The sequence below is a fragment of the Heliangelus exortis genome, chromosome 6, assembly GCF_036169615.1.
Source record: "Heliangelus exortis chromosome 6, bHelExo1.hap1, whole genome shotgun sequence".
Classification (NCBI taxonomy): Eukaryota; Metazoa; Chordata; class Aves; order Apodiformes; family Trochilidae; genus Heliangelus; species Heliangelus exortis.
Window position 1 is genome coordinate 1,651,943 of NC_092427.1, and position 24,023 is coordinate 1,675,965.

The following is a 24,023-nucleotide window of genomic DNA, read 5'->3' on the forward strand; positions in this document are numbered from 1 at the left end:
CTGCTACTATTAAATGTCTCTAACATTTTTTTTTCTTTGTAATATAACAAATGATTAATCATCCCAGGGAAAATTCATAGTCTAATTTGGTCTCTAATTATCTTTATTCCAGATTCTATTCCAGTTATTTATTGACAGGGAAGCAAGAGAGAAATTACTGCTAGAACACAAAGGGCCAGAGTTACTGTTCTGCTGCATGGCACAGGAGAGCAAAAAGGACAATACAGAGCAAGGGACCATAAGGAAATTGTTGTTCATCAGTTTGTGGTTTGAAATCAGGATCTGGCTCAGCCAAATTCATAGCATGACCTCATGCAGCAGCCTGAAAATCAGTGCCCTAAAGGCTGGATACTATAAACTGAAGCAAGAATATCATCATCCTTGCAGACAGTTTCCTTCCCAGACACTCACAGCATTTGTTAGGAAGTCACTGAACTGCATCTTCCCAAGCCCTGCCACAAACACTCCAGTGATTCATGGACATGGAACAGACTGAACTCAGGGAGAAAAAAAGCAACAAAAAAACCAAACAGTAGAATTTTAGGCAATGCACAGTTTGCTATAAGCCTGACCTTTGATTTTACATTTTATGGTCAAGAATATGGATGTCAGGAAGTAAAGAGTGTCAGACATTTGTTTGTACCACAGATCTCTTGGTCAAAGTAGGCACATCCTAGTTGATGAATTGGTTCTTTGACTGTTTGGGAGAATAACTTTTTTCTTTTCTTCTCAGGTGAAATACAGAGAAAAATATGAGAAGGAAAAAGGAAAACCTATGCTGGACTTTGAAACTCCAACATACCTTACTGCAAAGGAATCTCAGCTCATGCAGAGTGAGGTACAGTTAATCCTGACAGACTGAAAACCTTTATTTTTTTTATATATTTAAACTTTCACAGTGATTTAAACAGGCAATTCCACTTGGATCTCACACATGCTGTTAGACTGAAAAATTATAGCCATATCATATTTCTTTATATTGGTTATGAAATGCTACATTTAAAATTCATGAAGCTTTCTTGTATCAGGATGAAGCACATATTATCTGTAATTTTTCATCAAGAAACTCTCATATAATGGAGCTTAACAGAGTCTTCCAATCTTCAAAAGAAATGTAATATTCACTTAAAGTTTTGCAACACAAGTGTATTGTGTGTTTCAGTTATCCTTGTCCCCAGAAAGGACCCTGTTTATTCTTTTCAGCTCAGAATTTTTTTTCTGAGAAACCCATCTATCTCCTGGCTGTCTCTGCTGCCAAGGTGTTCCCCACTGACCTCTCATTCCATTTTCTCAAGCAGTTCTTTTCTCTTGGTTTGAAGAATAAGCTTGTTCTGTCACAGATGGAGACTTCTGCATTCTGAGAAGCAGTTGGATAAAGCCATTAGTTGTTTGAATGTTTTCTCTGCATATACAAATGAGTAGAAAAAGGAAAAGAAAATGCAGGGTCAAGTCATATTTCCATTGAAATTAATGAGCTGTTTCATGAGCTTAATGGGAACAGGATTTATTGCTTTAGGTGCCTGTGACATTGGCTGTAGAATGTTGTCATTGTCACATGAACACCAAACCACTGCTCCATCCTCTCAACTGTTTTTCACATAACTGAAAAGAATATAATAACTATTTGCTATTCTGCTTTTTTTCTTTTTGTTTATTAGAAAGAATATAAGAAGGACTTTGAAGAGTCCATGAAGGGCAGAAACCTTGCTGGCTTGGAGATCACCCCATCCTTATTACATGTCAAATATGCAACCAAAATAGCAAGCGAGGTACCAATCCTTCTGTGCTTATTTCCTCTGACAAGTTAAATAATTCCACTAAGTGATCCCAGCAGCATTTCTTCTCACTGCTTGCTTTTTCCTGATCATTCACTCTAAGCAAGTTCACATAAATTTTGTGTTGTGATCTAATCTGTCAGGGACAAATTCCATTGTTCATTACCTGTATTCATATTTAGTGTGTCTCTTTCTGACATTTATCAGCCTAACTGCTCCACAGGAGGGTGTTTATGTGTGTGCCTTTGCAATTTATCATGAATAAATAATTACTGTATTCTGCTGCAGTAATTCTTATATAGTCCTATATAAATTTTTATTATTATTATTGCTTTAAACAATCCTTTTTTTTCTTTTGGAACTTTTTTTTTTTTTTCCTTCCAGTTGCAGAACTCTCTTTAATCTGGCTTTGCATCTTCTCTTTTCTTTCTTCTGCAGAAAGAGTACAAGAGGGATCTGGAGGAAGGTGTCAAAGGGAAAGGACTAACAGCTTTAGAGGAGACTCCAGATATGTTAAGAGCAAAGAATGCAACTCAAATCCTGAACGAGGTATGGCAAAAGCTACCAGGAAAATAACTGAATGGATGTAGCAGCCTCCAACTGATAAATACTTGTGCCTGGGAAGCACAGGGTGAACTCTGACATTGCTCAGAAACTCCTGAGTAGAGAGCAAAAAAAAAAGGTGTTGTGTGACTGTGTCACCTGTGTGTGGCTAAGGATAAAACTGAGAGCCTGAACTTTTTAAATGAGCTCTTTTCTGGCTGTGCAGGTCAGGAATAGGGGTGGGAAGCAGGTTCTGTGATCAGTAGTCAGGTCAGGCAAGGGACAGACTGGAGCAGCTTTGTGATGCAGCAAGAGGAGGAGCAGGAACCAGAGGGGTCAGATTTGCAAAGGAGGGATCTTAGAACAAGAGCAACACCAAGGGTTAGGAGCTAGGAAACAAGAAACAAAGAGACTTTAAGAGCCTGAACATCATCAAGCTGAGAGCTGAAAAAAGCACTTTTTAAAGTGTTACTTGTGATTTTCCTTCTTCACAAAGTACTCTGAAGATAAGCATTTCACAGAATTTCTTAGAATCACAGAATCCCAGGCTGCTTTGGGTTGCAAGGATAATTTATCCTTAAGATAATTTAATTTATCCTTAAAGATAATTTATTCCCAACCCCTACCATGGGGAGGGACACCTCCCCCTGACCCAGGTTGCTCCAAGCCTTATCTATTTTCTACTTAGTAGTGCAGAGTTTTTGAGTTATTCAAAGAACCTGTATTTTATTACCAGACTATTACAGACATATTGAAATCTCTGTTCCACTCTGAGCTTGCTGGGGTGAGAAGGAAGAGCAGTGTGTCCCATTCACTGCTGAAGTAGGGCTGTTTCTTCTCAGGGTTTAAGTCATAAAGTACACACTCTCATGACATAATTTGTGTGTTTAATTTTGAGTTTATATATTAACATTATTCCAATTTTGTGGTGTGCTCATGAAAACCATCTGAAGTTGCTAAAGGTATTGCATTCACGTTGGCAAATTACCTGTTCTCTGTCTTCCTCTGCAGAAAGAGTACAAAAAAGCCCTGGAGTTAGAAATCAAAGGAAAAGGCCTGACAGAACTGGCTTTGGAGACACCAGATTTTGTGAGAGCAAAGAATGCCACTGACATTGCCAGCCAGGTCTGTCTCACTGTCTCCCATATCACATCTGATATCTTCTTTCAAGGAAAAATTTATTAACAGGGTTTTTTTCAGATCTAAAAAAATACTAAACAAAATTCATCCGGGTATGATTAAGGCACCTAAAGGTGAGCTTCCCCCAACAGATCAAATACAAACAATTGGCAGAAATGGAGAAAGCCAACTACACCAGTGTTGTTGATACTCCTGAGATTATTCATGCCCAGCAGGTCAAGAACCTTTCGAGCCAGGTACCTTGAGTGAAGCAATTTAATCACTGGTCATGTGGCAGCCTGCAGTGGACACTAATTGGGAGCACCAAGATAACAATTTCTCACAAGTTTGAGGAGATGGACCAGTAAAACTAATTTCTCTAAAACTCTGATGTAGCATCTCTTACTCTGCAATCCTATTTCAATATTTAAATTGTTTTATTTTACTACCATGTAAAATGAAACTGTGATTTCTGTTGTTTTTGCAGTACCAAAGCTAATTTTGATCTATGTAGATTTAGTTTAATCATCCTACTCCTTAATAACATCATGTTTAAACTAAATAGAGGCATAATCTGAATTAATATCAGACGTGTATCACCTTCCCATAAAGACTGGTGTTATGCACCAATAAGCAATGCCATTTTTTAATTCCTTTTGTATTAATGGCAGAGATTTTTGTGTTTTCTACCAGAAAAAGTACAAGGAAGATGCAGAAAAGAGCATGGCACACTATGTACCTGTTGCAGACACACCAGAAATGCAGAGAGTCCGGGAGAACCAAAAGAACTTCAGCACAGTATGTATTAAAATAAATATTCCTACTGTCAGTGACTAACAAATGTTCCCCTCTTTTGCATTTAATAAACTCCTGCTAGAACACTGATCCCAGCCAGGCTGCATTTATGCTCTCAGAATTCTCCAGTCAGAGGCTCTGCTCTGGATGCCCTGACCCACTTCTCCATTTCATTGGGAGCCAAAATGCTGATGGCATTTTCTTGAAAAAAAAAAAATCCTTTCTGCTGCAGGACTTTGACAATTCCTTTACAAGAGGATTGGACTTGTACAGACCCTGTCTGCTGTTGTCAGTGGGACTGCCTGCCAGGACCCACCTAACAATCCCACTGGAAATCTTTAACTTTCATTGTTGAAACTGAACTGTTTTAGATACAATTTGGCACCTGTCAAGATTTTTTTTTTTGGAGACACCAGATTTTGTGAGAGCAAAGAATGCCACTGACATTCTGAACTAGAAAGTCAGATTCTTAACTAGAATCACTGACTGACTAGTGATTCTAGTTAAGGATCTCCTAGTGCTACCTTAAGTGAGAGCACTTGTCACTGTGGTACATCTTTACCTCACTACTGGTGGTGTTAAATGACCTCCTAATAGGATGTACTGAAATATATATATATATATATTTTTAATCAAAGGAATCTTTGTGACTAAATTTTTGAGACGTAAAATTTAATCATTTTACTTTAATTTTTTCAACAGCTTCAGTACCAGTCAGACCTACAGAACAGTAAAGGAAAAGTCACAGTTGTACAAGACACACCAGAAATGCTGCGTGTGAGGGAAAACCAGAAGAATTTCAGCTCGGTACAGTTATTTGCTCTTTTCTGTTCTCATTCTACAAATTACAGCTTAATAAGTTTAATGAGATAACTTATTTTTGGCTCTTACAGGTTCTTGATCTGCTTAAATGTGTACGAGAACTTTTTCAAACAAAACAGTAGATGTAGCTGGGGTTTTTTTCTACCCCTTTTTAGTTACTTTCTGTGGATTGCCCTCATTCCACCCTTTCAGTTACTCAGAGCTGTGATACTGTGCATTTAAATTGGTGTAACTGGTACCCAGCTTCCTTTTGTCTGGTTACCATGTGAGCAGTGCATCCTTGTTGTGTTGCAGCTGTCTTCTCCCAGTGAACAGTGACCTGTCTGCCTGGTTTGTTTCACACTTGATGTCTTCCCATGCACCATTTTGCCACCAGTGTGAAAGACATTTGTGCAAAACAGTAAAATAAATTGGAACGAATTCAAACATAAACACAAGTCTTCAGTTCTAAAATGAGCCTGTGAACATTTTGATATTCTACTTAGAGCTATAAATATAAATGAGCAGCTCCTTTTTTGCACAAATGGCACTTGGGCAGCAGGACAGGGTGCAGATGGGCTGGAGGTGATCCTCTGAGCTGCCTCTGTGGTGTACAAGTCACTGTCATGAGCCTCTATGTACTCTCTAGAGTATTATTGTGTTTTGTATGCTTAACCTTGTTGTCTCCATTCTAAATGTTAAGATTCTATATAAAGAAGATATTGGAACTGGAACTACTATTGAAAAGACACCAGAGATGCAGAGAGTTAAACGAACTCAGGATGCAATCAGCTCGGTACAAAAGAATTGATTTTAATCATCTACCAGTGCTAATTCAACTTGAAATAATCTATTTCCCCCTCTCTCTTTTCTTTCAATCTTGCCAACAGTGGTTTGGCAAGAATCCATCACCTAAGGGTTACTTTCTAAAAGTTTTTGCCTGCTCCTTTTTAACAGTAATATTTGGAATGATTAACATTCTATTTGTTACTTATAACCCATTTCTAAAGCAGAAAAGCTCTTCCCATCATTTTAATCTCATCCCAAACACAGTTTTTTTTAGCAGGGAATCAATTCTAGGTTGGAGGGGTCCTCTCTAGATCACCTACTCCAACTCCCAGCCTAGGGCCACATCCTCCAAGGTTTGGATGTCTCAAAGGACAAAGACACCACAACCTCTCTGGGCAACCTGCTCCAGTGTCTGACCACCCTCACAGTAAAAAAACTGTTCTCCTGTGTTTGATTTTATTGTGATTGAATTTTTTGGTTTTTAATCTGTGCCCATTACCTCTTGTCCTGTCCTTGAGGACTGCTGAGAGGAGTGGCTCCCTCTTCTTCATTCTTCACTTCCCCACCCCACACTTTGTCAGCTTTTCTGTGAGAATGCCAGAGCAACCAGTGCCCAAAGCTTCACTGCAGCATGGCTTGTAGAGCTTTCATATTCTATTAAACAGTGTAACACTCTAAAATTGGAATAATTTTATCTATTAATTTTGTTTTGAAATTCGTAAATGTTTTTTTCTTCTTGCAAGCATTTCTGTGTTGTGTTGTTTGGAGTTCTGTTTTTTTAATGCTGACATCATTTCAGTTATAAAAGTTACTAACATTTCAGTTGTGTGCTTCCTGCACAGTATGTTAAATATGTTCTTGTGAAAAGTTATTCTCTTTTGTTGCTGTTGTGCTGAAGTTGAAATGGGAATATCACCATCCTTGTCCAGCTGCTGGGTGCTGCCCCCACCTTTGCTGAATATGGTGGATTTTTACAAATCCCAAACTCTTCTTTCATGAGCAGAAAGGCCAAATGGTGTCAGGGTCCAAGGTAACCACACTTGGTGTGAGCAAAACCTTCAAGTGCAGCATTCACAGCAACATCTCCTCAGCAGCTGCAGTTACCCCCCAACACATTCCCTGTAAAAATGGGGGGAACACTGTGCCAGCAGCTCTCTGCTCATGTTGAAGCCAAGAAGATCTTTTAAATGTTCAGCCTCTGCAGGGTAATGCTCTTCACATAACCACACGTGAACCTAGGTGCCAGTTTCCATGCCATTGGGCTAAAATTTTCAGAGATTCTTTAGAATTTTTAATAGTGCAATTTCTAAAAATTCAGTGTAGGAAACCTGGAGATGGCTCAGTTGTTACAGACCAGGGGGTTCTTGCTGCAGTTGATCTCCTGGGAGATGTTGGATATCCAGATATTAAGCTTTAATTGGAAAATTCAGGCTCAAACAAGACTCTGCTTTTTCACCCTTTGGTGCTTTGTAGAAGTGCAGCAGATTGGTCTGTGAGATAACTACTGGAGTTATCTATTACAGAACTCTTCTGTTATCTGTTTGATAACTCTAACAGAAGGCTCCTTTATGATTTCCTTCTGTTTGAATGCATTTACTACCTGAGATTTGAATGAGTGCACTTAAAGGCCCTGGGTTTCTTTATTCATGGGACTCGTTATACATCCAGCTGTGCTTTCATGGAAATCCTTTCACTTTATTTTTTTTTTTTCCTAATGTCTGTGCCTTTGTAGATTAAGTACAAGGAGAGTATTGGCAAAGGAACTCCAATTCCTGATCTTCCAGAAGTGAAACGTGTCAAGGAGACCCAGAAGCACATCAGCTCGGTAAAAATATTTTCTATTTACCTCCTGCAGAGCTGGGGCTCCAGTGTTTGTGGGGTTTTTTTTCCAGGAAAGAAAACAGCTCTCTCAAATCCCTAGATACAGCAGCAGGAAGTTTCACTCTCTGAATTTTGCAGGAATCATTACCACCAGCCACTCCCCTCTCTACGTTCTGTGACCTTTCCTAAAGACAGAACTCAAAACCAAAAAATATCCTGAGGCCACCTTATAATTAGTCAAGGAAAAAAAAAGAAAAAAAAAAAAAAAGAGAGAGAGAGAGAGAGAGAAAAATAAGGATCAGCTGGACAGAACTTGGTGGGAGAAGAAATAATTGGAGCCTTTTTTTTTTGTAGTCACAAAAAGCCAGTGATGATTATAAGCTGAACAAGCCCCTGGCTCCCCCCATATCTTGTGCAGATTTAATGACCACAAGGTCCTGATTCTGAGCCACTGCTGCTTTGCTGCTTTGCTCTGATCTGAGCACCCAGGACTGAGCAGGACGTGGTCTGGTGATTGTTGGTACCTCAGGTGGTTGCTTGAGGAGCACTGAATGAATGCCTTACACATTTCCATACCTGATTTTACAAGGACTGCCTCCCTTTTCACCTCTTTCTGATCCTAATGGGCTTTGCAGCTCACTTCTGCACAATTAAGTTGTTTTTTTTTAAATAATTCTTCTTTTTTTCTCACCTTTTTTGTTTTCCCTTGCTGTGGTTGTTTTCCTTTTGTATTTTTTCTTTGTTTCAATTCAAGTAGTGATTTAATTTTTTTTTTTTTGTCAGCTTATATTGTTGCAAGTATTTTACTGGTGGCAAGAAGAACTGTGAATGAATTTGTAATGTATTTCCACATGGTTAGGTTTTAAACCAACCCAGGCTGCTCCTTTCATGAAAAATGCCACTTTTAAAAAATCAAACCATTCGAGTTTAAGTTAAAACTGATACTATGAGAGCTAAAACTCAATTGTTTATTTTCCTGGACAGCTAAATCAAAATCAAATAAAGGTGACCCAAACAAATAGTCATAGAAATCAAAATTAAATAGCTCCAACAGCTATTTTTGCATTGAATCTGTCTATAAAAGCCTCAGCTGCTAGTTAACACCATAAAAAAACCTTCAGAAGTGTTGACTGCCTGAAATATAATACTGTTAGATTTCCTAAACTCAGAAAACCAGGAGATAGCTCATTTTCATGCCAGGTCAGCAGAATATTTAAACTTGTGTCCTCCTACACTGAAATATTGTGTTGATTTCAATGTTTTCAAGCAGCTCACCATGGACATGAAGTCCTTGGAGCTGCTGATACCTGTAAGGACACACACTGAGTCAAATACCTTCTGCAAATAAAATAAATCCCAGCTCCCATTAAAATATATCTATCCAGATGGAGTGGTTGTGGAAGGAATATCATCTTCTCACCTTGCTTGGGTGCTTGTGTTCTGCAGGTGTTGTACAAAGAGGACGTGGGGACAGGTATCCCAACCCCTGTCACTCCAGAAATAGAGAGAGTCAAACGCAATCAAGAACACATTAGCTCGGTATTTAAACCAAGAACAAACCCTGTAACAGCTCTTGACTGCATAACATCCTAACACATAATCTGGTTTTCTTCAATGGTTTAGAACCTCATCTTGCTCCCTTTTCCTTGTCAAGATTTTTAACTCATTTATATTCCACCTTTTTTTGTGCTTTAACTTTTTTTTGGGTGTTTTACAACTCTACGTGTTTTGTTTGTTGGTTGTTTTTTTTTTTTCCTTAAGAACTGAAACTAGAAGCAAGCTGTGACATTAACATGGTATTTCTTTCCATGTTTTATCTTAACCCTTTAAACCCTTTATCTTCTAGTATCTGCAGTTACAGGTTGACAGAATAATCAACCCCCAGCCCCTTCCTTAATAATTCCCTCTAGAACAAGTGTGAAATTCATTACAGAGTGATCCTAATGCTCAAGGTAACTCACAAAATAGTCAGATTAATGGTTTTACCTGTGTTGAGTGCTTTTTTTGTTGCTTTTTTTTTTTTTTTTTTGGTGGAAACTTTCTTGTCCCTCACAGGTGCTATACAAAGAGGGCTTAGGGACTGTCACCCCCACCCCAGTGACTCCGGAGATGGAGAGAGTCAAACGCACTCAGGAGATCATTAGCTCGGTATTGCTCAGTGAAAACCAAAGCTGCCATTCCAAATCCAAACCCAAATCCCTCTAACTCCTCCACATTAAATTTTACTTCCAATTCTTGTTGAACTTTGAACAACCCTTTCCTAATCAAATCACTAAAAACCTATCAGGAGCCTTAAAGTTGAATTTTTTGCTCTAACGTAACTGTGATTAAATTGTTCCTGCTGTGAGATTTTAGCCTCATTTACAGGAAGCAGTTAAGCAGTGCCTTGTTTTCCTTCCCAGTGCAATGGCAGGAGGCTGAGTGATGTCAGCCTCCTCCTCAGTGACACAATCCATCCTTCTAACCACCTTCAGACTCACCTGACTGCTCAAAAAAAGGAGCTCTTAACCCTTCCCAAAGCACAGAGACCCAATTCACCTGCCTGTGCTCTCTCCTTTCCTCTTTCTGCTGTGTTGGACACTTTGTTAGATCCTCCAGGTCTTTGTAAGGAAACCTGTGGGCTTCCCAATATCACTGCAAGATGAAAAAACAAATGACAAAAATTGCCCAGATGAGGAAAAATTGCTGTAGTGCTGCATTTCTATCCAGACTGCTTCTACTCTTAGCACAGCCAAGTGACCATTAATGATTTTGTTCCATATTCCTATTCTAATTAGAGCAGCTTAGGGCTAATTTTAACTCATCCTAACTCAATTCAGATCCATCCAGTGTGAAATTTGGTCCTGTCTTAGGATTAATAGGACAGTCCAGAGAAACCCAATGTTTTGCTGCATTTATTTGTCCCTGAGCCCATCCCAGCTCTCTGATGCTGCTGAGCCCATCTACAGAACCCCCAGGCAAAGCTGCTCATGTTTGAGTAAGGAAACTCCTTGGGGCAAAGCCACATCAATGCACAGAGGTTTTTGTTTCTCAAAACCCTCTTGCAGTCCTTGCTGGTGGAATTTCTGTGCCCCCAGGTGTGCTGACAACAAACCTCAGAGTAATATTGTCTGATTATTTCCATTGATTTTTTTTTTTTTAACAAGCCTTTGAACAATGCTGACAAAACTCTATTTTTCATCCATAGAAGTTTCACTTCATTCACTACCTGTTTTTTTTCTCTCTCTCTCTTCCCTGTCCTCCTCATTCCTTTAATTCCCTTCTCTTCCTTTCCTTCCTTTTTTTTTTTTTTTTTTTTTTTTTTTTTTTTTTTTTTTTTTGGTTTTTTGTTGGTTTTTTTTTTTTAATTGTTTGGTTTTTTGTTTTTCACACCTCCCTGTTACCATGCAGGTGTTGTACAAAGAGGGGCTGGGGGTGGGAACCCCAGTGCCTGTCACTCCTGAGATGGAGAGGGTCAAACGCAATCAAGAAAACTTTAGCTCGGTATTTTTTTGGTACCTTAAGAAACAAAAGTTCCCTATAACTCTTTAACACTTGCAGATTTTCTACTTCCTCTAATTAACTTATTAGCATAGAAACATCCCCCTTCTGCTTTCAAGAATTTTAGTCATTGTTAGTCATGTTTTATGTCCTTTTTTAAAAAGAGGTTTTTTTATAACACTTGAACGTTGATGCGCTGTGATTTTTAAACCTTTTCTTTGTGAGGCTTAAGGCATTTTGCATTATTTTTTTTAATTAAAAATGCTTTTTAATTAGCTTAATTCCATTGCTCTAGTGCTTGCTTCTTCTGCTGAAGCATATCTAAGAATAAGGCTGTAATATTTCTACCTCTCAGAAGACTTCCTCTGGGTTTATCATGACTGCTATATATTGTTTTATACTTCCTTATTTGTCTGCTTTCTGATTACTTGGTGGGCATAAACATGCTTTGTGTTACCTCCACCAAAAGTAGAGGTTTTTTTTGTTCTTAACTTTCTTTTAAACTCCCATGTTACCATGTAGGTGTTGTACAAAGAGGACGTGGGGACAGGAACCCCAACCCCTCTCACTCCTGAGATTGAAAGAGTCAAACGCAACCAAGAAAACCTTAGCTCGGTATTTTTCTTTATTTGAAAAGCAGCAAGTTCCCTTTTAATCTCTTTTAAAATACCTTTAACACCAAAAAATACCCTTGTATTTCCCTGTAATCAATTTACACAAAAAGAATATCCTCTTCCTCATGTTTTGACTTTTATTTTTCCTCCATAATTGCTACTTTGTTTGAACACATCACCTCACTAACAGATTCCCTCTTCCCATCTTTCTTTTGACTCTGAATGTATTTTTCTTCTTCTTTTCCTTTTGTTAATCACTTCAATCCTTGGTTGGTTTTTTTTTTACCTGGTTTTACTGCATATAAAACTATACTATTTATTGCCTAATGCAAATCCATACTATGACCTGTGATCCATGCCAGGGTAACATGCTGCTGTGTTCATGGAATGGGTAAATGAGACAGAAATTATTTCTTTGTTCCTTTTATGTTGTATTTGATACCTTCTTCCTTTAGGAATGAATTCTTTAATATTGTTGCACAGAGACAGTGACCCAAATGTCCAGCTGGTGTAAACTGCTTCACTACATTGGTAGCACAAGTTTGCAGGGTAAAAAAAATAGGATATTCATCTGGGGAGAAAAGTGTCACTGGAGAGTGGATAGCAGTAGGAATTGTCATTTCTCAGGTCCCCTTTTCAGACATCTGCCTTTCACTCAGGGAATGGGTGAGTTGGGCAAGGTGTGTGCAGACAGAAAAATTCCTAGGAAGGCAGGACCTGGTCCTCCAGTGACTCCAGTATGGTCAGGAAAAAGTCCACCTCCACTGGTGAAGAGGCAGTAATTCATTAGAATTTATAGAAAATTTTAATCTCCTAAATAGTCACCATTTTCAAATGTCCCCCTTGAGAAGCACTCAGGCTCATCAGGAAGGTGTGCTGGCATTCTGGCCAAAAATTCCCTTTTAATCTATTTTTAAATTCTTTTAACACACACACAAGTTATTCCTGTTCCCCTGTAATCAACTTACACAAAATCAGTATCCAGGTCTTTGAGACTTTTTCCTCTGTAATTATTATTTATATCACTCTTGCTCTTTCTTTTTTCTTTTTTTCTTCTTTCTTTTTCTCTTTTTTTCTTCTTTTTCTTTTTTTCTTTTTTTTAATTTTTCTCTTCTTTCTTCTTTTCTCTTCTTTCTTCTTTCTCTTTTTTCTTTTTTTTTCTCTTTTTCACCACATTTTTCTTTCTTTTCACCACATTAATAACTTCTAATTCCACCTTTCTCTTGAGACTGATCGACTTTGTAATATACGTGTATTTTTTCTTCTTTAAAAAATACCATTTTCCTCTTCTTCTTCACAACAACCCTGACTTATGTTTTGTGTAGTGTGGTTTTTTCCCTGATTTTACTCACTTTTTGTAAAAGAACTGAACTGTTTGGTACTTGACCCAACCACATGGCTGTGAATTCAGTGTCAGGATGCTCTGACCCAGACCAGGGGAACCCATTGATGGAATGGGGACCTGAGACAGCCCTGATCCTGATTTCTCTGTCCCTTTTGTGCTGTAGTTCCTGCCTTTAGGAAGTCTTGAGCCCTCTCCTGTTGCACAGACAGTTTTCCCCAAAAGCTCCTGAGAAGCAAATAGAGAATTAATCCAGTTTTCTACCAAAACATCTCAGTTTCAGAGTCTTAGTATTTAACTTCACACTTGTCAGGAGCGTTTTAAGATTTCTTTTTTTATTCCAAGCTTTAGCTCGGAGCCACTTTGAAAACCACTCAGTCTGGTCTCACAGCCATCTGCCTCTTGCTCTTGTTGGTCTGTTCCTTTTTTTTTTTTCTTCTTTTAACAAAGCCCTGTTACCCTGCAGGTGATGTACAAAGAGGACCTGGGGACAGGAACCCCAATACCTGTGACTCCTGAGCTCGAGCGAGTCAGACGCAATCAAGAACACATTAGCTCGGTATTTGGTGGAGGAAAAGAACTTTTCCCTTTAACTCCACCTCACCTCCACTTTTTTAACCTTTATTAAAAAAGAACAACTCTCCTCCTTACCTCCATGTAATCTACTTATAAATCCATCCTTTCTTCTCCACTATACTATGTTTTCCAATGTCACTGACCCACTTCTTCAAACACATGCTCATTTCCTTTATCCTAAATATTTTTAACAGTTTTGCTCACTGTTCCAACTTCCTTGTCCTTTTCTACTTGTGGGGTTTTTTTGTGTGAAATCCTCTCACTTCCCTGTTTTAACTCTGTTACCACAGAAGAGGGGGGCTCTGACTTTCTAACAAGCTGCAGTGGGAGTCTAAAACCTCCCCCCCTCCCCATCACCAAGAAATTGTATTTAACTTAGGAGATTTCTGTGCTGGATTTGTCACACCTGCCAAGAACAAACCAGACACCACCTCCAGCCCCATCCCGGGAGCAATCCATCCTTCATTGCTTCCAGAGGGAGCTTTTAGGGAATTCTGGAGCAGGCTGATGCTTCTTGTTGCCATGCAGGTGTTGTACAAGGAGAACGTGGGGACCGGGACCCCCACCCCTGTCACTCCAGAGATGGAGAGGGTCAAACGCAATCAAGAAATCTGTAGCTCGGTACTTTGCTAAGAAAAAAAGTTCTTTTTAGTGCTATTTCAAAGAATATTTTAACAGTTCTAATAAATAGACATTGGAGCACTTGTTCCAAAGCCTTTCCTGTAGACCCCAGCTCTAAAGCAGCTCACATGAGTGATGACTTCTTGTGTCCCTGTGGTGACTTAAACCTCTTTTACAGTTTTTATTAAGAGTGATTTGATTGCCTCCTTCTAATCCTAAAAAACACTTAACAAACTCCACTCGTTTCCTCTGCGATGCTGACATTCTTTTTTTTTTTTAAATTATAATTTCCATATTCATAACATGCTCACCTGCTCACTGGGGTGGTTTTGTGGTCTCATTTTTGCAGTACTTACACTTTTTATTACCAGTAATCCCATAGCTAAAAAACCAGGATGCCAACCCTTGCTTCTCTAGCAGAATGTTGCTAAATACCCTCTTTAAACTTTATATCCCACACCCAAGCCCTGAGAAAACAAATACAAGAAAAAAAAAAAAAATGCCTTCGGCTTTAAGTTTGTCTGCTGAGAGCTTTTTATTCACCGTTTTTATTCATCATTTTTATTCACCATTTCTTTGGCTGCTTTCTTCTGTCCCATAGGTGTTGTACAAAGAGAACATAGGGAAAGCAACCCCAACCCCTGTCACTCCTGAGATGGAAAGAGTCAAACGGAACCAGGAGATCATTAGCTCGGTATCTGGACCAGGAAAATAGTTCCTGAGGAGCTGAGTGCAGTGCTGAGCAGCTCAGCATCCCCTGCTTCCCAACCCCTGCCCCCTGTGCCTGCAATCCAACCATAATATCATAATATCCCCTATTTAACACACTCTGCAGCAGGGTTGTTCTACTACTAGGCTTGACTTCTGGTTAATTTTTTGTGCTTTTTTCTTTTTTTTTTTTTTTAATGGAGATTTTTCTGCAATTTTTTGTGCCCCAGATCTAACCCTTTCTAAGCATAACGATTCCAAAGCTTCGTCGGTTCTTGGTTTGGGGTTTTTTTGGTTTGGGGTTTTTTTGGTTTGGGGTTTTTTTGGTTTGGGTTTTTTTTGTGGCTTTTTGTTTTGCTTTTTTTTGTTGTTTGGTTCTTTTCTTGTTGTTCGGTTGGTTTTTGCTATTGTTTTGGTTTTTTGGTCTTTTTTTGTGTGTGTTTTGGCAGTGCCTTTTTAATGACACTTGAATATCCTGTAGGTTTTGTACAAAGAAAATGTGGGGAAAGTGACCCCAACACCAATCACTCCAGAGATGGAGAGAGTCAAACGCAATCAAGAGATCATTAGCTCGGTACCTTCAAAATAGATTATTTTTTTTTTTCCTTTGTGTTTATATTTTAATCAAGTAACATTCTAACTACTTAATTTTGATTTTTTAAAAAAAGAGACCATTTCTTTCTGCTAATTAATCACTTCTCTTCTAAAATGCAATTACATTAGTGTTAACAGTCTGATGCAGAGATTTAGGCCTTTTTTACTATCAGTTTGCATAGCTGGGGGCTCTATCCAGACAATATTAAGAACTTCTTAGCATCCTCTGGGAGAGATATTTATGTTTCTCTCTCTTGGCTTAGTGCTGAGGCTTTCAACAGCTTCTCAGGGTTATTTGACTTTAGTGGAAAGCAAACAAACAAGAACCCCAACCACCCCACCTCTGCTGCAGGATCCCTTGGACATGTTAGAGAAAAAAAACAGGATTGTTTTGTTCAGGTGGTGCCTCAGGGAAGCTTTTAGGTGTCCCCATGGACTGGGGAGAAGGTGCAGTCACCCAGCCCCACCTCCCCTCTTTATTTGGCAACAAAACTCCTCCAAAAGGTCACAAATAACTTCAAAGGCAGATGAAAGAGCAGATAGAACTTTTCTTATTTAGTTTTTAGGGCCCCAGGCAGCTTCCCCAAGCCTGTGGAGCTGGATAGAGCCCTTCTCTCTTAACCAGAAAAATAACAACCTTTTCTCTTCCAGTCCCTTGTCCTGACCCTTCCTTACAGCAGTAAACGTTTGGCTTTCGTGCTGCATCTCGTAACCGGGCCTGACTTGGGGAGCTCTGATAACAAAATAATGATGCAGTGTCCAAATAATTTTAATTTGGGGGTGGTGTGTGGGGGGGGTGGGTTTCTAAGCTCCTGGGTCCCATCTTCTGTATCCTGCAGGTGTTGTACAAAGAAAACTTGGGGCGAGCAACCCCCACACCAATCACTCCAGAGATGGAGAGAGTCAGACGCAATCAAGAACAGATTAGCTCGGTATTGTCTGCAAGCAGCCAAGGGGATTTGATAGACCACTTCCTTTTTTTTTTTTTTTAACAAATTAAGCCTGCCTGGTTTTATTTAACCCTCTAATTTTCCCCCTCTCAAACTGAAAGACATTTTTAAAAACATAGCACTTGATTCTTTTTTTCTTTTTTACCAATTAACTTTTTAATACAATTTTTCCTCCTTGGTTTTTTTTTTTTTGGTTTTGTTTTTTGCTTTTTTTCTCTGATACTGGATGGTGTTTACTCTAAACCCAGTAACATAACTGGTTTGAATTTGTACATCTGTGACTCTGAGTTACTCTGTGATCTGTAGGTTGTGTACAAAGAAGGTTTAGGGAAGGCAACCCCGACCCCGGTCACTCCAGAGATGGAGAGAGTCAAACGCAATCAGGAGCACATCAGCTCGGTACTGAAAGAAGACAGTCACCCACATTTGATTCAAAATAACCATTCTGAACCCAAACTCCACTTCTAATTTAGCCTTCCTTATTTTTGCCTATTTTTTCCCTTTGATTTTTTATTCCCCTTTTGCTCTAGCAAGTAACTTTGTAGCTGCTTTATTCCCCAAGATCTTTTCTCCCTCTGCAGTGATGCTTAAACAATAACCCCTCTGACAGGAGCTGTGATTAACCCAGCCTGATTTTTGATTTTTGTGGACACCTTTGGTTTTGTACCTTGTAGGTTTTGTACAAGGAAAATCTGGCAAAAGGAACCCCAACACCAATGACCCCAGAGATGGAGAGAGCAAAACGCAACCAGGAGAACATCAGCTCGGTAAGGGAGCCACAAACCCAGCACCACCCCAACCCCACTCAGCTGCTTTGGGACTAAAAAGTCACTTTACTACAATCAAAGCCTTTAACACTTATTTTTGAGGTTTTGTTCTTGGTTTGGTTTTTTTTTTTTTTTTTTTTTTTTTTTTTTTTTTGTGGGTTTGGTTTGGTTTGGTTTGGTTTGGTTTACTCTTTGCTGCAGTGAGGTTTTTCTTTCTGTGTGATTAACTGCTCCACTTTGGGGGGGGTTTGCTATTTTTGTTGTGTTTTGGGTTTGGTTTGTTTGGTTTTTTTAAACACCACTTGAGTTTGGTTTTACTGGGCCTACACTGTGTGATGTACAAAATGCTCCTTCCTCACTGCCAGTGTATTTTATGTCAGATTTCTGACTTGACAGAGCTGGAAATGGCTTCTTCAGGCCCTGCTTTGCTAACCTGCTCCTGCAGAGGTAAATCCTGACGTGCTGCTCTCACCCTGTAAACGCTGCACACATGGCAGGTCACAGAGTCCCAGGATGGGTTGGGTTGAAGGGACCTTAAAAATCATCCAGTCCCACACTCCCACATGGGCAGGGACACCTGCAACTGGACCAGGTTGCTCAGGGCTGGTAACCTGGCCTTGTGCTGTCAGTAACCCCACGTCTGCAAACCCAGGTGATGCAGCTCTCACCTTTCAAAAAATAAACCCCACATACTCAGCAAAACCTGCACTATCCCAGTGACAGAGAGGTGTAAGGATGGTGGCTGTTTCACCCCAATAGCTCCACTGGAGCCAGCTGGGTGTCACATGTGTCTATCAGCTGGAACATTAATACTGCATTACCTCTACCTGCTGTTGTAAGGCTAAAAAAAGGTCTTCAAGTTAAAGAAGGGAATTTTTGGGATCCAGTCCAGAGCCACCCATGTCTCATGGACAAAAAAAAAAAAAAAAGAATTTTGCTTTGCATTCTCCTGTTATTCACCAACACTGCTGCTGCTGACTTTCTCTGCCAGGTTGCTGCAGTCCAGCTGGCTCCTGACCCAGCAGCAGCTTTGTGCCTGGTGCTGACTCTGCTTTCTCACCTGGCAGGTTCTGTACTCCGACAGTTTCCGGAAACAAATCCAAGGCAAAGCTGCCTACGTGCTGGATACACCTGAAATGCGGCGTGTGAGAGAGACACAGAAAAATATCTCCACTGTAAGAGCGTTTGTATATCTATTTTTATTTATTTTTATATTTTATACTTTTATATTTTATAATTTTTTTTTATATTTTATGCATTTTATATTTATATTTTTTACCATTTTTAGTGGTGCAAGTGATTTAAATTATAACCCTTTCCCTGAGACATTCTGGGCTTGGCAGCTCCAAGTCCATATCCTGTGTTGGGTTACCCAAATCCTCACATGCTGAAGGCAAAAGTGAGTGCAGAAAAGGCACCTTTGGCTCTTCCCACTGGCCCTTGGGCTGGAGCAAGCCAAAGCTCAGGACAGCAGCCACATTCCCATGAGGAATGCTCCCGAGGGAAGCAGCAATAAACATGATCCATCCGAGCCACAGAGAGCAGACATTGCACTTGGCCTTGCAGGTGAAATACCACGAAGATTTTGAGAAAAGCAAAGGTAGTTTCACCCCTGTAGTGACCGACCCCATCACAGAGAGGGTGAAAAAGAACATGCAGGACTTCAGTGACATCAGCTACCGGGGCATCCAGCGGCGCGTGGTGGAGATGGAGCGGAAACGCGTGGACCAGGACCAGGAGAACCTCACAGGCAAGGAGAACCCTGGGGTCCTCACAACTTGGGTGGGACACGGACACCAGAGCCAGGCTGGGCTGCATCAAAAGTCTCACTGCAGCCCAGACACAGCACTCCAGATCTACTGTGACCTGGGGATGATGATTTTATTCTGAAATTCCTCTCGGAGCAGCTCGCTCTCTCTCCTCCTGCCCAGCTTTGCCATGGAATGCTGGGCTTTGTTTCTAACTTAAATTTAATTTAACTTCAGCTCTGTGCATATTAGAGAAATACTTTATCTCACTTGCTGCAGCTAAACTTATTTTTTTTTTTAAATGGCACAGGGAGGTGGTTGAGGCCTCATCCCTGGGGATATTCCCTGGAGGTTTGAGGAGGCTCTGATGTGGTCGAGGTGTCCCTGCTGCCTGCAGGGTGACCTTGAGGGGTCCCTTCCAACCCAAATTATTCTATGTAACAGATTTGAGAAATTATTTATGAAATTATGCAATTCCACTGTGCTTTGACTCCCGTGGAGCTCAGAGGTGCTACTGCTCAAGCTGTCTGGAAGCTGCCTGAGGGGCAGCCTCTCCCAGCAATGCTGTTTCCCCTCCAGGTCTGCGTGTGTGGCGCACTAATCCCGGGTCAGTCTTTGACTACGACCCAGCAGAAGACAACATCCAGTCCAGAAGCTTGCACATGATCTCAGGTTTGTCCCACGGGCTGCTCTCTCTGTCTGTGCAAAACTGGTCTGAGACTCGTGCAAAGGGAGGGGATGTGAGTGAGAGCTTGGGGAGACTGCAGCATGAGAGCAAGGATAAAGTCGTTAATGTTGGGAACTTCAGCATGGTGGCCACAGAGTGCTTTGAAAAAGCCCTGGCAAATACCTGACGGGGGTTAATTCATGTTTTTTTCCCCATTTTTATGAAATTGTGCAACCAGCCCTCCTTACCATGCATGTGCCCTGTGTCAGTTTTCTACTTGGTGCCCACACAGCTCCTCCAGGTTTGGTAACAAGGGCGGAGTTTGGGTTATTTATACAAAATATCTCCGTGCACCCAGACATACGAATCCACACAAGGCTCCAGCTGTGTGCAGACACCCCCAGCTGCCCACACTGCTGTGTTCAGGGGTGGGTGCATCTCCCCCAGCCCAGCAGTGAGCGGGTTCCTCTCTCCTGGCAGTCCAAGCCCAGCGCCGCAGCCGGGAGCATTCCCGCTCTGCCAGCGCCCTGAGCATCAGTGGTGGGGATGAGAAATCCGAACCCTCGGATGGGGTGGATCAGCACCTCTCCTACTACAGCAACGGGGGCTTCTTCACTGCAACTGCAACAGGTAGGAGGAGAGCAAACCCTCCTTTTGGTCACCTTATTCACACACCTTTTTATTCCACCACGCGGGGAAGGACGGGTCCTGGGCTTGTTGTCGGCAGCTCCTTACACCAAGGAAAAGCACAGAAGTTCACCTGCAAAATGTTGTTTTGGGAGCAATGGCTTTAAATCTGAGTAGATTTAGAGTGGAGGGTAGGAAAAAGTTCTTTACCATGAGGGTGATGGAACATGTTTCCCAGGGAGGTGGTTGAGGCCTCATCCCTGGGGATATTCCCTGGGGATATTCCCTGGAGGTTTGAGGAGGCTCTGAGCACCCTGATATGGTTGAGGTGTCCCTGCTGCCTGCAGGGTGACCTTGAGGGGTCCCTTCCAACCCAAATTATTCTATAGGTATAACCCACAGCCAGAAAGTTGTATTTAGGGGGTAAAAGGCAGATTCAAACCACCTACTGCCCAGTTATCCCATGGTCTTCAGTCAGAGCAACTCTAATCCTTTTGCCAGTTGTTTTAACACCCAATACAAAATTTTATTTTCCTTTTGCAGTGGGCTACAAACATGCTAAAACCATTGAGTTACCACAGCAACGCTCATCATCAGTTGCCACCCAGCAAACAACAGTGTCATCAGTGCCTTCCCAGCCATCCACTGCTGGGGTAAGTGACTCTGACCCTCCTGCTCACACACACAATCCCAAACTTCCTCCAGGAGGGAATGGGACCCCCACAGCTCCATCCTGCTCCTCAGGATGCTAGGACAGAGTGGGTCCCCTGACTGCACACAGGTTGGGCATAAACAGGGGAAGGTGGAACAGCTTCACTGCAGTGAGACAGACCCATCACCTTCTTTAAAAAAAACCTAAATGTTTCCCACTTCTTCCTCCTGCTGAGATGGAGTCTCAGAGTAGATGGATGACCCACAGCAGGAGCTCCCTGGAGCTGACACTGCTCAAATACATCCTGCATATGTTGTGTTCAGCTTCAGTGTCACTAAACCCCCAGAGCACTTGGTACCTGGGTAACTGAGGTACTTCAGTTATTGAGAAAAAAACCATTGTGATCTGAAATGAGGAAATTTACAGGGGAAGCAGAGAGCTGAGCCCACACCCCCCTTGCCCTCAGCCTGCTCTTCCCGTTGGTTCTCACCAACCTCTCCGGGGGTCAGGACGGATCACTCTGCTTGCTTTGGTTTCATTTTCTCCCCTTTTCTTCCAACTCCCAGAAAACCTACCGGGCCATGTATGACTACACAGCAGCTGATGCTGATGAGGTGTCCTTCAAAGATGGTGACACCATCGTGAACGTCCAGGCCATTGATGAGGGCTGGATGTACGGCACCGTCCAGAGAACCGGCAAGACCGGCATGCTGCCCGCCAACTACGTGGAGGCAGTGTAACCACAGCTCCCACCCAGCCTCTCTGCAGGGCACGGCCATCCTCCCCCTGCTCACAGCCTGCCTGGGAAAAGCCTCTGGAATGCTTCCCAAAGAGTGCCCTGTGGTGCAAGAAACAAAAAAAAAACCAAAGCAAAACCCAACAAAGCAAAACCCGAAGTAACTGCGGAGGAAAAGGGCCACGGAACACCCGGCAGAAACATCAAACGTCAGAACTGTGCTTCTTCCATTACCAAAGAAACCAAAAAGTTGGGTTTTTTTCTGGACTTCTCAAGATTTTCAACCATCTCAACGTTGAACCATGCTGGAACTGCAACCCAGTTCAGCAGCTCCGAGATTCTACCCATGGCTTAGGACTACCAGGTATTTCTTTAGTCACTCTCCCTTAAGGAGAGGATTTTTTTTTTTTCTGGGCTATTTTGAAAGGTTTGAAAAGTATTCACTTCTTGCCCATATAAGCAACATTTAACCTTAGTATCTCAAACAAGTTTGTAGCTAGGAGAGAAGAAAAACCAAACCAACAAACCCAAACCACTCCCTCTGCTTGCTGAGCTCTCTCCTGTTTTTCATGCACCTGTTCTGGGGTCAGAAGCTGTTTGTTATTACTTGTAAATTAGTGACTAAATAAAGCTGATGTTTCTGCAGCATGCTTGATGTCTTCACTCACTTTGAGGAGCAGGAATCAGTCTCACAACCCAGCAGCTTTGGTCAGAAAACTGGATTGAGAAAGGGAAAGAAGCCAGGACAAGCTAAAGATGAAAACCAAGGTAGAGATGAACACCAGCTTGGGAGAGAAATCTCCTTCCTCAAAGCAGGCCCCAGGGATGCTCCTGACTCAAAATGGTGGCTTTCCAAGGTCCCTCTCAACCCACTGAACCCAAAGCAGTGCTGAGGGAGGCTCAACAGAGATCTAAAGGAAGAAGAAAAAAAATACCACTGCCCCCAAACCACAGCCACCTTGGGGAGTTTGGGAACTTTGTGCTGTTTTATTGGCCTAAGTTCTAAAACCACCTGCAGCAACTCCTTCCAATAAAGTTCCATTCTGATAGCTACAGTACAACATTTACACACCAGGTTCCACCAGAGTAACACCCTGAGAACTCTCTGAAGGTCTCCAAGAAGCAGCAATGCATTCCATGCGATTGAAAGTCAAAAAAATATTCATAAATTATTAACCAACATTTGCCATCCTCAAGTCTGTACACAATATACAAAGAGCTCTTGCCACATCCAATCATATCCCCAAGGAAAAAGAGTCTTCTCTGGAGAAGAACTGCTACAACCAAAGAACATGGGGAAAAAAAAAAAAAAGAAGCCAGAGAAGTTTTTGCAAAGTCTTTTTTTGCCCCTAAGGGCACTTTTCAGTATCAGCTGCTCAGTGTGATCCTTATAAAAATACATGGAAAAATAGATGTCAGCCAGGGGCCCCCAGCTGTGTCTGGCTGCTGTCAGGAACTAAGCAGAGCTTCTCTCAGTATAAAACAGGGTGAAAAAGAGCCCCTCTCTGTCAGTGCCAGGGAAGGAAACAGCAGAGCTGGCAGATCCATCTCTTACCTCCCAACCAGTAAGAGACTGCAGCAGTAAGAACACTTTGGAGTTAAAAAAAAAAAAAAAAAAAAAAAAAAAAAATTCCTCTACTCTGTTGGTTTGGTTTCCACAGTCTTTGCTATTGCACAACTCTATCATCTGAAGTTTTCTTTCACAAGAAATATGCATAGCAATACAAATATCTCTGGTGGGGGATCAGCAATCCCACACACTAGAACAAGTTAGAAAAAAAAAAAAAAAAAAAAAAGAAAAGAAAAAAAGAAAGAAAAAAAAAAGCAAAAAGGAAAAAAAAAAGCCCACAGACAAAAAAAACCCCACCACAATATATTTTGTTGTTATAGGTGTTTTAAAAAAAAAAAAATAATCTTCTTTAGTACAAAATGCAGAGTTTGAAGAATAATTCATCTGTAAGAAGAGCAGGTTTGGGGGAAGCTGGTGTAACAAAATCCTTCTCACTGAGTGGCTTGATCCTGATCCTTCCTACTCAGAGCTTTCGTGAGGAGGGGATTTCCATCGGGACTGCAGGGTTTTCATGATACAGTTTGTCATGCCAACAAGTTTCTCTTGCATCTCAAAAAGTTGGCTCCCTGAGTAGCTGTGGAGCTCCTCAGAGGTCAGCTGAGCAGCAAGGGCTTGGATCTGGCTCAGAAGATCTGCTGTGGGCTGGACACTGGTGTTCACAGCAGTGGGTTCCATCAGATCTGCAAGGCAGGAAAGTGCCTGGGTTTAAATCTGAGCAGAATCCTCTT

At 41.2% G+C, this 24,023-nt stretch overlaps 2 protein-coding genes across 4 annotated transcripts in view; one reads left to right on the forward strand and one right to left on the reverse strand.

The window, feature by feature from the left end:
• Nucleotides 1-22,370, forward strand: part of NEB (nebulin) — a 109,713-nt gene extending 87,343 nt beyond the window's left edge. The window contains exons 120-143 of the mRNA XM_071746364.1: nt 734-838; nt 1,659-1,769; nt 2,214-2,324; nt 3,330-3,443; nt 3,590-3,694; nt 4,131-4,235; nt 4,935-5,039; nt 5,737-5,829; nt 7,555-7,647; nt 9,090-9,182; nt 11,034-11,126; nt 11,646-11,738; nt 13,546-13,638; nt 14,184-14,276; nt 14,878-14,970; nt 15,466-15,558; nt 16,418-16,510; nt 17,203-17,295; nt 18,363-18,470; nt 18,862-19,045; nt 19,623-19,715; nt 20,191-20,340; nt 20,881-20,990; nt 21,556-22,370. Of these exons, the coding sequence (XP_071602465.1) occupies nt 734-838; nt 1,659-1,769; nt 2,214-2,324; nt 3,330-3,443; nt 3,590-3,694; nt 4,131-4,235; nt 4,935-5,039; nt 5,737-5,829; nt 7,555-7,647; nt 9,090-9,182; nt 11,034-11,126; nt 11,646-11,738; nt 13,546-13,638; nt 14,184-14,276; nt 14,878-14,970; nt 15,466-15,558; nt 16,418-16,510; nt 17,203-17,295; nt 18,363-18,470; nt 18,862-19,045; nt 19,623-19,715; nt 20,191-20,340; nt 20,881-20,990; nt 21,556-21,729 (2,598 nt within the window). The 3' untranslated portion in view covers nt 21,730-22,370. The remainder of the gene's footprint in view (nt 1-733; nt 839-1,658; nt 1,770-2,213; nt 2,325-3,329; nt 3,444-3,589; nt 3,695-4,130; nt 4,236-4,934; nt 5,040-5,736; nt 5,830-7,554; nt 7,648-9,089; nt 9,183-11,033; nt 11,127-11,645; nt 11,739-13,545; nt 13,639-14,183; nt 14,277-14,877; nt 14,971-15,465; nt 15,559-16,417; nt 16,511-17,202; nt 17,296-18,362; nt 18,471-18,861; nt 19,046-19,622; nt 19,716-20,190; nt 20,341-20,880; nt 20,991-21,555) is intronic.
• Nucleotides 22,371-23,626: 1,256 nt separating this feature from the next.
• The window catches only part of RIF1 (replication timing regulatory factor 1), a 29,231-nt gene continuing 28,834 nt past the window's right edge, over nt 23,627-24,023 (reverse strand). For all 3 annotated transcript variants that reach the window (XM_071746361.1, XM_071746360.1, XM_071746362.1), the window contains one exon: nt 23,627-23,975. In XM_071746361.1, the coding sequence (XP_071602462.1) occupies nt 23,755-23,975 (221 nt within the window). In that variant the 3' untranslated portion in view covers nt 23,627-23,754. The remainder of the gene's footprint in view (nt 23,976-24,023) is intronic.